The following is a 12,336-nucleotide window of genomic DNA, read 5'->3' as shown; positions in this document are numbered from 1 at the left end:
AAGGTGTGTGGGGAACCAAGGCCCAGGTAGCTGGGCAGATCCCCTGGCAACTCATGGTGCCCCAAACCAAGACCACATGAGGCTTCTTCTCTGGGGCCTAGATCCCCTGGAGAGTAGCTGCTGGCTTCCTGAGCATCAACCTCCTCTCTTCCACTCCCCACCTCTGTTCAGCACCTGCTAATCCTTTGCACACGGCCTGGCTGCTGCCAATTAATCCCCCCTGTGCCTGAGAGGCCAGCTGCCAGAGGCAGTGAGAAGGCAATTCCTGGCTGGTGGTTAGCATCAGAACAGGTAACTCAGGATGGGGTGGTGGTTCAGTGGGACCCTGATGGGACCCTGTGCTCTCCGTCCAGCAAGGCATTTAGACATGGAGAACCGGGCAAGGCTGGAAACTTGGGCTTCCTTCTTCCCAGTGGGACTCAAACCTTAGTGGATCTTCAAGGCAGCTTGTGAAATGCAGGTTCCAGGTCATGCAGAGGGTTTAGCAAGGCTGAGGAATCTGTATTTTCACCAGCTTCCCAGAAGATTCTGAACAGCTGGTGGTCAGGCACCATAACTGCCTTGGACTACCACTCTCAGTGCCCCTTCCCATCCGGCCTCCCTCCACAGCAAGGAATCAGCAGGGACCTGGCGAAAAGATGGGAGGGACTTGCAAATGTTCCCATCTGGGAGGAATGGCTGGGGCTGGGGGAAGAAGAAAAATTGGGAATGGGGAAGGCTTCCCTAGTCATTTCCAGAAGGTTTAGAAACACAAGCCAGAGTTGCTGCCTGTTGGGACGGGGTTTGTAGGACTGGCCTGGGCAAATGTTAGTACCACTGGGGGTAGATGTGGGACATACGGAGTCAGGCAGACCTGCATGTAAACTCAGCTTGGCCACTTACTGACCTCTCTGAGCCTCCATTTCCTTAGCTGTAAAATGGGGATGAAATATTTATTTTCCTGAGGCCGGGTTGGAAATGTGAGAACTAGGATGAGTGGATCATGGACAGCACTTAGCTCAGTTTTGGCTCATGCCTGCCTATGGTTGGCTGGGGTTGGTGGAATCTGCTGCCCTAAATATGTAACCTTGGGTTCTACCAACCTTTGCAACTACTGGGTCTATACCACACCCAACAAGGAAATGGAAGGCCAGAGAGGTCATTTCTGGCCCAAGTTCACCTTTTTGACTCGCCACTCAGAGTTGTGTCCCTGCCCCAGCCTCATAGGAGAAGCTGGGTTGCTGAGGCTGGAGTGGGGACAGAGGTCAGAGCTGTGAGCAGAAGTGCAGGAGCTGTGGAAGCTGGGCTCTGGGGCAGGCATCCTCGGCCTTGTGCCTACTCTTTTCAGCCTGGGGCCAGGCAGGGTCCCTGGCAGGGGAGCAGCAGAGAAGCTGTCCCCCGTGGCTGGGGTAGGGGTGGGGCATTGCCTCAGAAGGGCCCCTCCAGGACTGGGAGTTTACACATTTTGTCTTTAAAATTTTTTAAGCATGAAATAGGATAATTTTTATCTTACATTAAATAAAAATGATTTCCCATTCATATGCTACTCATAATATATTTTTAAAAATTTATAATTATGTTGAACATGATAGGCTACAATTAATGATTTTGCCTCTCACCAAATAATAGTCACAGTCAACATTTATTAAACTCTCAGTGTGTGCCAGTAGCTATTCTTATAAGTTTATTTTATCCTGATAATTATCTCTACAAGAGAGGTGCTATTAACATCCCTATTTTGCAGACAAGCAAACTGAGGCATGGAGAGTTCAACTGATTTGCTCAAGACTGAAGTCCAGAGCGTGTGTATCTTTCCATGTTAGTTCAAATAGATCTACTTCTTTTTTTAAATGGCTCCATAGTATTCCATTACTGGATGTACTATAATTTATTTACTATGTGCCCCTCTTACAGATAAACATTTATGTACTTCGCAGTTTCCTACTGATGCATATTTGGGTGTTTTCTTTTTTATCTTTGGCCATAACACTGTTGTAACCAACTTCTTTATACACATGTTTGGGGCTTGAGTATTTCTATAAGGTGAATACCTGGAGATGTAATTGCAAAAACATGTTTAAAGATAATGAGAGAAAAGGGTATGTGTAACCCACAGAAGCGGCCCTCAAATGGTGGGAGAAACTGTGAGCACTCTGGGGAGGCCTAAAGCCTCTGTCCCCTACAGGTGTCAGGATGTTGGGCTGGGTCCAGAAAGTGCTGCCTCAACCCCCAGGGACACCTCAGAAGACCAAGCAGGAGGAGGAGGAGTTGGCACCGGAGCAGGAGCCTGAAGCAGCCCCTGAGGAGGCTGAGCTCAGGGATGAGGCCCTGGTAAGAAGCGGAGGGCGAGGAGGGGCACGCTCGCCTTGCTGCCCAGGGAAGCCCCAGCTTGCATCAGCTGCCCCTCATGCACCTTCCACAACAGAGAAAGTTGGAGCCTGAAGGAAATGTGGAGGTCGCCTGGTCTGGCACCCTCATTGTACAAAGTGAGGAAACTGAGCCTGGACAGTGGAGAGCACTTGCTGAAGGCTTTTTCTGTAAAAGGCTAGATAGTAAATATTTTAGGCTTTGTGGGCCATGCCATCTCTATTAATTATTCAACTCAGTCCTTGTAATATGAAAGCAGCTAAGGGCAATATTTAAATGAATGAACATGGTTGTGTTTCCATAAAATTTTATTTACAAAAACAAGCAGGATGCCCGATTTGATCCATGAGCCATTGTTTGCCAACCTCTAGAGTCTAGAACAGAGGTACTCAAAGTAGCCAGTTCCCCTTACCCTCTACAACTACTTGTTAGCAGTCCATCTGAGATTAGCAGCTGGCCAGAATTTAAATTAAAATTTACTGTATCACCAGGCTGACTGCTTACTTCAGGTGGCATTTGTTTTGTAGGAAGACTTTCTCCATGAAGCAAACAGTGTGTTGGTGTACATTCTGGTGTGAACTGCTTATTCATTGTATACCAGTAACAGTTAGCAGACTGACACTGATTCATGGATCATACTCAGAGCAGCATTGCTCTATAATTTTCCTTCAAGCACTTCAAAATTTTCCAGTTCTGCAGCCCATCTGTTCAGGAGCCTGATGACAGCTAATTCAGAGGCTCAATTAGATAGATTTGAGTTAGCTTCTAATTAATGCCAGGCCTGGGCACAATGCTGGGAGCACAGTGATGAATGTGGCATTGCCCCTGGGGATCTGCAGACACGTAGCCAGTCAGGGCATTCATTCTATCAGGAGACGGGGATGTTGAGGAAATGTGGTGAGCTCCAACACTGGCCTCACTCTGCCCTTCTGGGAGGGCCAAATAGGCGTATCAGACTGAGAACTCCGGTTGCTCAGAGGAGGGAGAGAATCATCGTAACTTTGGTACTTGGGAGATGGTGGGGAGTGTTTCCTAGACACATTGGGCTGGGCCAGATTGTAACTGTGGAGGAGATGAAGAGGTGGGGCATTCCTGGGAGAGGAAAGACTGTCAGTGGGTATAGAACTACCTAGATATAGGATCTACGTGCATGTGTCTGCATGTGAACACATGTGTATGTACATATGTGTGAGCCTCATGTCCCTAGTGGTATGCCTGGCCTACATGTGTACCAGCAAATTACAGTGCGTGAACAAGGCATATTTACACACATGTGCATGTATGCACATGTGTGTTCACATGCACATGCATTCACGTGTTTGTAGTTCCATGTGTGTGGAGCATACTAGTGTGTCTAAGTGTATGTGCATGCACATGTTTCTGAGTCTGTGAGTATATCCATGCTTTGTGCATGTATGCACATGTTTGAGAATCTGTGCATGTAGGTGTATATGTGCATATGGACATGTTTGTACATATACATATTTTATATCTCTCTGAGTGTATGTTCATGTATTATGTGTGTTCAGAAGCAGAGCTTTGGGTGTGCAGGTATACATGCATATATATGTGCATATGCACATGTTTGTGTGTCTGTACAGTATATTAATCTGTGTATGTATTTGATTGCATTGGTATACATATGAAATGATGTGTTCATGAATATGTGTGTGACAGTGCGAGTAAGCATGTATATGTGCGTATATGCCTATGCTTACGTGACTGAGAGTGTATATGTGCATGTGTGGGTGCAAATATCTGTGTGTATATATGCAAATGTATATATGCACATATGCTTTGTGTCTTGTATGTACAGTGCATGTGTGGGCAGGTACACTTATTTTTGTGTCTGTGTATGTATGCATTGTGTATACACATATCTTTGTATCACTGCACATACACACATGTGCTCACATATGCATGTGTCTGCTCATATATGTAAATGCATGAGAGAGTGGCAGACACATGTTGGTGTGTATGTACACACATGCACATTTGTATATACACACATGTGCACACAATAGCAGGAGGTGTAGCTGCAGAAGCTGAATGCCACCTGCTTCTGGAGGAGAATGGAAAGTTTGGCCCAGAAGGAGAGGGAGGACTGGGGGCTGGGTGTTTGGTGGGCTCCTCTCACCTCTCTCCTCCTCTCAGCTTGCCCCAAGGCTTCATAACTCTCTCTAACATTCCTCCCTCTTCTCAGGCAGCTTCCTGGGGGGTGCAATAGGCCTGGGGGCCACCTCTGGGGTGTGAGGGCCCTGCCCTGGTTGAGGGACCCAGGGTCTGGGAGGAAGAGAATGTCACAGGTGGAGGTGAGGCTCCTGACTTACAGAGAAGACTGTGAGAAGGGAGTCGTTTGGTCCTGTGAGGTGTGGGGGGTTCCCTCGTGGGTGGGCCAGAGACTGCTCCTGCCTGAACCAGGCTGTCTGACTGAGGCTTACGTGGTCCTGTTTGAATCCTCCTGCCACCTGAGGAGCCACTCGAGAGGGAGGAAGAGGCTGCAGCTGACACAGGCCCTCAAGGTGAGCTGCGCAGCGGGGAGGGGCTGGTTCTCCCTCAGAGCTTTGCAGTGAAGATGGCAGGCCCATTTCACAGATGAGGAAACCGAGGCTCAGAGAAGCTGAGAGTGGGAGCCTGGGAACTTTTCAGCTGAGCTGAGCCTTCTGATCCCTGGGGGGTTCTCCCCTCTCCCTTGCCTCTGACTTGGCCTGCCCAGTAGGGTAGAAATGGGCCCCTCTGAGGCTCTAGCTCTAAATATGAGGGACTCTTTTCCAGAAATCCAGGAGGCTGCCCCTACTCTGCCCACAAACCACCAGGCCCAGGTCGCTGTGGTTCCTCAAGTGAACAGGTACTACACCACCTCCCCTCTTGTCAGGGCCAGTTCCTCACGGCCAAGCTGGGAACCCCTGAGCGTCACGGACCAGCACTGCTCCCAGGCCGTCAGTCATTCAGCAAAAGGCCTGAACATCCTGGAAACTGGCTGAAGGGAGCCTCAGGCAGAAGTGGAGGTCTCTTGGGCCAAATGGGCAATGTGACCGAGAGAAATGGAGGGTGGGGCCAGGGTCCTCAGTGTCTGGGAGAAATGTAGATCCAGTGTGGCCAGAACTTCTGTTTTCCCTACAAAGCCAGAAATCCAGACTTTTCCATGAAATCTCCCAGTTGGCTCAAACAGTTTAGACCATTGGTGCTTATCTGAGGGGCTAGCCTCAGACAGAGAGTCTGTGACTGTCACATTTGGGCTGACCCATCTCAGCCACAAGGAAGCACCCAACGGGGACCCTCAGGGAGCACAGGATGTGGGCCAAGTGCAGGACGGGGACCCCAGGAGCCAGGCTCAGGTGGGAGCGGCTTGATAGAGCTGCCCTGCTCTGTGCTGAGCAGCTGACAGGGTGGCCTCAGGATGGCACTGGCCTGCCTGGCTTCATGGAGGGTTGGTGTCCCCCATTTTTCACAAAGAAAGACTTAAGGGAGGTGCTATGTCTGAAGTCTTATGGGGGAAGGTAGAGCTACTCAAACCAATTTCTTTTGGACACTGTGGACTATCACTCAGACCAGGGAGGCGCTGGGGACATTGAGGCTGGGCTGGTAATTCTGTATTTCAGCAGTCCCAGAGGCTGGGTGCTGACCTGGCTCAGCAAGCGTGTGGAGAAGGTTATCCCGCAGCCTGTCTATGGTGGCGGGCAAGCCCTGAGCACTGCTGCTGGCTTGGAGGGCCTTGCTCAGGTACTGCTGGGGCGGGGAGCAGGGTGGGACGGTGGGGAAGGGGCAGGCTGGGCTGATGCACCTGGTTGTCTGCTCACACCTGTCTGTCCTGGCAGGCAGAGGCGCAAGTCCTTGGGCACCGCAGCGCTGGGGGCTCAGGTAAGGCCAGGAGTGAGGATGGCTTTTCAGTGGTGGGATTCAGGGGAGGTTGGAATGGGCACTGCCCCCTGGAGAGGCCACAGGCCAGAGCTTCTCATCTGACTGGCTCCAGGTTGCAAACTGGGTTTGAGTCAGGCTGACCAGCGGGCTCTGAGAAGGCCTCATACTGCTGACCACCTTCCTTTCTTCTGCAGATGGACCCAAAGAGGCCACCGGGGCTCAGGACACAGGGTGAGTAGCTGTCTCTGAGCACCGCTTTGGGAGCCCTTGAGTTCATCTGTAGTGTGTATGATGGGGGAGCAGTGTGCCCAGAGCCAAAGGTCTCAGGCTCAGGAACCAGGTCCACCACCTCAGTGTGTGACCCTGGCCTGGCCTCTCATCCATGTATTGGGGCAATGGCCCCTATTGCTGCCCATGGTTTGTTGTGCTTGTTCCTGGGAGAGCCCCAGATGGTCGGGGTGGGGGAACGTATGGCTGAGCTGCTCACAGGCGGGTGGGTGCTGTGTGGAGACCAGAGGCAGGACCCAGGCCACTGTGGGGGGCACAGGGGTGCCCAGCTTGGCCTCAGCTGCAGAACTTCTCAGAGCTGCCCGAGGTGTGGGGCTCCTTGTCATCTCCTTGTTGGCAGGCTGGGTGAAGACTGTGGCAAGTGTCTTCCTCCAGGAAGGTGCCCTGCTCAGCTCCAGCATCTTCTGCCTGGAAGTGTGGGCCCAGTGAGGCCAGCTACACCAGTTTTTCAAGAGAAGCTAGAAATTTGGGTTTTTATATAAAATCTTTAATTTTTAGACATTGCCAACTAATTGAAGTTTCCAGAGTACTGTGGGCCCCCCAAAAGAAGCCAGAAGCATCCAGTTTGCAATCTCTGCTGGGAATCCAGAGTCGTGCTTTCCCCTCCACTCATTCCAGCCCTTCGGTTCCCCCTTGCTTCCTTCCCTCATCCCTTCTTTACACTCTTGTCCTGGTGACTGCTGAACCCCCAGGGCCTCCCATAGCAAGGACTCAGCACATGGATGAGTTAATGAATTACACATTCACAACTCCATGTATTCATGCATCACTCTGGCTCTCTCTGTAGTCCTTCTTTTGTTCCCTAGAAGCCACCCAGACCAGGGGTGCCCAGGGCCACTCGGCTGACTTGTGGGACCAGCAAAACGATTTAAGATGAAGGCACTCGGAGGACTTTCCAGCATTTTGGGGGGGCCATACCTGGGTGGTAAGGTCCTCCTCTAACATGGAGTTCTCTCAAAAGGGAGGAGCTGCCTGGAGGCTAGATGTATCTGGGACCTAACATTTGCCCCAGGACCAGCTACATAATTTGTGGGGCCCAGTGCAAAATGAAAATGCAGGACTACTTTTAAAAAATGATGAAGGGTTAACACTGCAACAACAGAGCATTAAACCAAAACAGGCCCTTCTAAGCGTGGGGCCCTATGTGACTGCACTGCACCCAGACACACGAAACCAGACCTATCTGTCCTAGTCACATGGAGCCCCCCATGCCTCAGGGGTCTCCAAGCAGCCCCCAGTCCTCATGTGGCCATGAGGCCAAGCCTGGGCCTCTTGTCCTGAGGCTGGTCCAGCCCTGAGTCTGAATCTGAGGTTGCTGGAAGTCCCTCACCACCTGAGAGCCTTTGAAAACATCCAAACATCTCATGCTGTGCAGAGGTGTGAGGACAACGAAGGGCTGGTGAGGCGGGACCCAAGTAGGCGGTCTAGACAGTGTGGCTAGGCCACTCTGCTAACCCACCTGTCCCCCTACAGGCCCAGGCCCTGGCTGCTCAGGTGGCTTGAGCAGAGTCTGGAGAAAGTGCTACCTCAGCCTCCAAAAGCCTCTGAGGTAAGTCGAGGGAAAAGGGGAGCAGGCAGTGGACCCCCTGGGAGAGTTTCTGGGGCCTGGGAAGGGCCTGTCTACTCCGGCGGGCTATCCCCACCCCTGCGGTCTCACAGAGTGGGTGCTTTCCTTCCTGGAGGGTCCTTCATGGGTAGAAGCGACTGCAAGAGGGGCAGGGGGATTCAGGGGAAGGACGGGGCACAGCTGGCCAGGCAGGGAATGCCCGGGGTGTGCTCACTCCGTGACCTCATCCCGTTTGTGATCCAGGGCTGGGGACAGGAGACTGCAGAGGCTGCTTTGGTCCCAGGTACAGGGAGGGGACATGGGGAGGGGCTGCCTGGGCTGGGGGTATAACCGGGGTCTGAGAGATCCTGGGTGAGGACCTGAGCTCCCACCCAGGCTAGGAAGGGGTTCAGGGCTTGCAGGGAGAAGGCTGTTGTAGTGGGCCCTGGAACCTCACCCCGGTCCAGGCTGGGAAGCTGGTGGCCTGGGACAGCTTTGGGAGGTCTTTGACAAGTCCCCTGTGCCTCAGTTCCAGGTCTGTCTGATGATAGGCGTAGTTGGAATGGTCCCAAGGGACTCCCCACTTAGTCATGTGGGCACCTCAAACCTGGTCCTTGAGCCCTTGAGGGGGTCACAAGGAGCCTCACCACATCATCTCTAGCTTCTGACTCTTCCTCCTGCTTAGAGCCCCCAGAATCCCCCTTGGAAAAGGAGCCTATGCTGCAGGCCCCAGAGAGCCCCCACTTGCCCACTTCTGGCCCCCCAGAGCCTGAGGAGGAGCCTACTCCAGAGCCCCAGCCCGGTCTCCAGGCTTCCTCCCTGCTGCCCCCGGGGGACCCTGCCAGGTGAGTCCCACACCTCCCATGGGGAGCAAGATCGGTGCCTTGTCTCAGCCCAACACTCAGCCTTCACCACACTAGCTTATTAAGTTACAAGAGTAACACATGCACCTGGGAGAAAATACAAAGGGGTTCCCAGTGCCCCTTCCCAGGGTGCCCGCAAGTCAGCTTCTCATCCTTCCACACAGTTTCTGTGCACAGACAAGCTTGGGAGCACATTGCTCCTTTAAACACCCAAAACCTGCCAACTATACATACTGTTCTGCATCTTGCTTTTTCCACCTAAAAATGTATCTTAGAAGTGGTTTTGTACATATAGGTCTGCTTCATTCTTTCAATGGCTCCATAGTGCTCCACTGTATAGATGCACCAGCTTTATTTAACCATTCAGTGGACATATGGGTTTGTTTTTTGCTGCATTCAACACTCTTTTGCTGTAACCAGCAGCCTTGTAGAGGCATCATTTCACACAAGCACAAGTTAATCTGTAGGACAAATCAGAGGATATGGGGTTGTTGGGCCAAAGGATACATCCATTTTTTTTAATTTATTTTTTTAGGATACATGCATTTAAAATCAGGATAGGTACTGCCAAATGCTTGACCCCTGACAGAGTGTGAAGGGCCTGAAATGCCCTCTGGGGGCCTGGGGAAACTGAGTTACTCATTGAGGTCTGAGCAGCAGCCAGGAGCCTGCCTAAGGAAGCTGAGGGGAGGGGGTAGGGGGCAATGGTCTTCAGGGCTGGAGAACTGGGTTCTGGTCTGCCTTCTGGCAGGCTGATGTCTGCTTTGGGAGGGAACTGACTCTGGTCTCAGTTTCCCCACGAACTCTCCCCCACTTGCAGGTTGGTGGCATGGCTCTTGCACAGGCTGGACATGGCCCTGCCACAGCCAGTGCCTCATGGAAAGGCTGGGGAACAGGTTGGTGCTGGGCTGGGGGTGGTGAGGGCTTGGGGTGGGGGTGGGAGGGATCTTGGGTACTCAGGCATGGGGGGGCACAGAGGGAAAAGGGAGCCTGCAGTAGGAGCCCAGCGCACCCAGTCTGCCTTCCTGCATGACTCATATTCCACACATACTCTTCAGTCACCATGGCCGGAGGGCTGAGAAGTGCTGCAGTAGGAGGGAGACAGGAGGTCCCAGAGTTTCCTCCCCTGCAGGCCGAGCTCTCAGGCTCTGTGTTCATGTGGCTTCTGTGGTGGCAGAGGAAGCAGAGCTTTGGGATTTCCCAAGAGGAGGAAACGGGGGTCTAGTGGCAGGCGTGGTCAGTGGATGAAGGGGCCCTCAGTGAGAGGAGGGGTCTCGGAGGAGAGGGATGGGCAGGTGTTGGTGTGGTGCTGGCCAAGAAAGGCCTGAGTGCAGATGGAGCTTTGAGACGACCCCCAGGGAGGCGGGCAGGGGGTTTTTCACACACAGACAACAGAAGTGGGGGGGACATTCCAGGTAGGAGGCCCAGCATGGGCAAAGGAGCTGAGGTGGGCCCAAGTGGTGATCCTGCTAGGAGAGTGACTGGAGCCAAGGGCGACCTCTGAGGTGAGAGAGAAGCTGGGACAAATCGAGCCTGAGGCAGTGGGATCTTTCGCTGGTGTCCCGGGTAGGAGATGAGGAAAACCTTGCTCCTGTGCATCCCAGAGGGGTGGTTGAAGCAACTTTCTCCTTTCTCTCTCCATGCAGGAGCCTGACTCCCCTGTGGTGTGTGATGTGCAGACCAGTAAGTGACACATTAGTGGGTCATTGTATACATATCTGGTTGGGGAGGGTAGGGTATTGCTCGGTCTGGGTATCAGGGCAGTGGGGCTGTCTCTGGCCAGGACTTTTCAGGGGGCACGGTCTTCTGACCTGTAGCTGGGAACCCATGCTCTGCAGCCCCCACCGCAGGTCAGCCTGGCCTAGTCCCCAGAGCCAGGTGGTGGCTGGAGGCTCCTCTGGAGGCTTGGGGGAGCCGTGGTAGGGGAACCTTGCCTGCCTTCCTGTTTCTATCCAGAGAAAACAGTTCTGAGGCCGAGGTGTGTGGGACCCCTTCCTGCTGGGAACACCTAGAGAGAGCTCCTCACTGACTTCTGGCAGCTGGGCCGGTGGGTTTGGCTAAACAGTCTCTGGTTGGGGGTGAGATGAGAGGGACGGGTCTCCCTGGGGGAATTAGACCCCGTGGACCCCAGCTCCTTTGAGCTAGGAGGCCGTCCTCTCACCTGTGGCTGTTGGGTGGAGTGTACTCCGTTTATCCCAGCCCTGCACCAGGACTGGGAGACAAATTGAGACCAGGAGGAGAGGGTGAGGCCAGAAAATCTGCTCTTCCTGCATTTCAAGGCCTCAGAAAAAGCATGTGGCATACAGGGCATTCATTCACTCACACTCATCGTGGAGGGCCTTCTAGGCACCCGGCCTGTGATGAGTTCTGGAGGTGAGCAGAGCAGGTTCGGCACTTGTGTGTGGTGGCCGTTAGGCCCATAGTGGTCTTTGTGAGCATTCTGGCATGGGATGGCCACTGCGACCTGGAGCCACAGGCTGGCCGACAGTGGAGCTCGAGTCTGACAGAGCGGCCGTGGGAGGCAACCTGGTTTGTGTAACTGTGATGGCTTTGTGGCGGGAGGCCTCAGAGTAGGGCTGCTTAGTCTCGGGGAGCCATGGCCCCCTGGAGGGCACAGAGCAGGGACTCCCGGGGCTCTTGGGCAGGCAGAGCACAGATGCATGCCCAAGGTCACAGAGCAGGTTGTCAAGGAGCAGCAGCTAGCATCCACTGGGCCTAGCAGCAGCTGTACAGTCAGGACAAGGATAAAGGAAGACACAACCTTCCTGGGAGCAGAGACCCCACCTCTTCCAGGTCCCTGGCCCCTCCTGTCCTCCTTGGGAAGGAGGCAGGACTCAGGCCACTGTAGCAGAGTGTGAGGGCGAGGGTGGTGCTGGTTAGCAACGGCCAACTCAGCACGGGCCAGGCATTGGGGTGCAATCGTTTCCAGGGCTGTCAGGACAAAGGACCACACACTGGGCACCTTTCAAAGAACAAAAATATAGTCTCTCATGGTTCAGGAGTCTAAAGTCAAAGTGCTGGCAGGATTGGTCTCTTCTGGGGCTCTGAGGGAGGAACTGTCCCACGCATGCCTCCCTCCTGGCTTCTGGTGGCAATCCTTGGTGTCCCTTGGCTTCTAGCCAGCTGCCCTCCCATCTCTGCCTTTTCCTCCGGGTCTGTCAAATCTCCCTCTCCCCATCTTATAAGGACATAGTCATGGAGTGTAGGGCCCACCCTAAATCCAGGATAATCTCATTTTGAGATCCTTAACTAATGACATCTGCAAATTGTTTTCAAATGAGGTCATGCTCACAGGGACAGGGGTGAGGACTTGGATATATATTTTGGGGGGATCCTGAGGGGCTGGGGATGAGAGTCCCTCCCCTTCTCCCCCCTCGGGCCCCCAGCCTCCCTGTCCTTCACCCAGCAGGGCACACACTCGTTCATTCCCTC

The 12,336-nt window shown here is 53.3% G+C and overlaps 1 protein-coding gene across 1 annotated transcript in view; it reads left to right on the top strand.

Annotated features, from left to right (window-relative positions):
- The first annotated feature begins 256 nt into the window (after positions 1-256).
- The window catches only part of CNGB1 (cyclic nucleotide gated channel subunit beta 1), a 59,563-nt gene continuing 47,483 nt past the window's right edge, over positions 257-12,336 (top strand). Inside the window, exons 1-12 of the mRNA XM_073225802.1 lie at positions 257-291; positions 2,165-2,310; positions 4,820-4,868; positions 5,122-5,194; positions 5,949-6,069; positions 6,165-6,207; positions 6,402-6,438; positions 7,969-8,044; positions 8,306-8,345; positions 8,727-8,886; positions 9,725-9,800; positions 10,551-10,587. Of these exons, the coding sequence (XP_073081903.1) occupies positions 2,173-2,310; positions 4,820-4,868; positions 5,122-5,194; positions 5,949-6,069; positions 6,165-6,207; positions 6,402-6,438; positions 7,969-8,044; positions 8,306-8,345; positions 8,727-8,886; positions 9,725-9,800; positions 10,551-10,587 (850 nt within the window). The 5' untranslated portion in view covers positions 257-291; positions 2,165-2,172. The remainder of the gene's footprint in view (positions 292-2,164; positions 2,311-4,819; positions 4,869-5,121; positions 5,195-5,948; positions 6,070-6,164; positions 6,208-6,401; positions 6,439-7,968; positions 8,045-8,305; positions 8,346-8,726; positions 8,887-9,724; positions 9,801-10,550; positions 10,588-12,336) is intronic.

This window comes from Manis javanica, chromosome 17, assembly GCF_040802235.1.
Source record: "Manis javanica isolate MJ-LG chromosome 17, MJ_LKY, whole genome shotgun sequence".
In the NCBI taxonomy this organism is placed as follows: Eukaryota; Metazoa; Chordata; class Mammalia; order Pholidota; family Manidae; genus Manis; species Manis javanica.
Note: the sequence above shows the minus strand (reverse complement) of the source record. Positions and strands in the feature narration are given on the sequence as shown.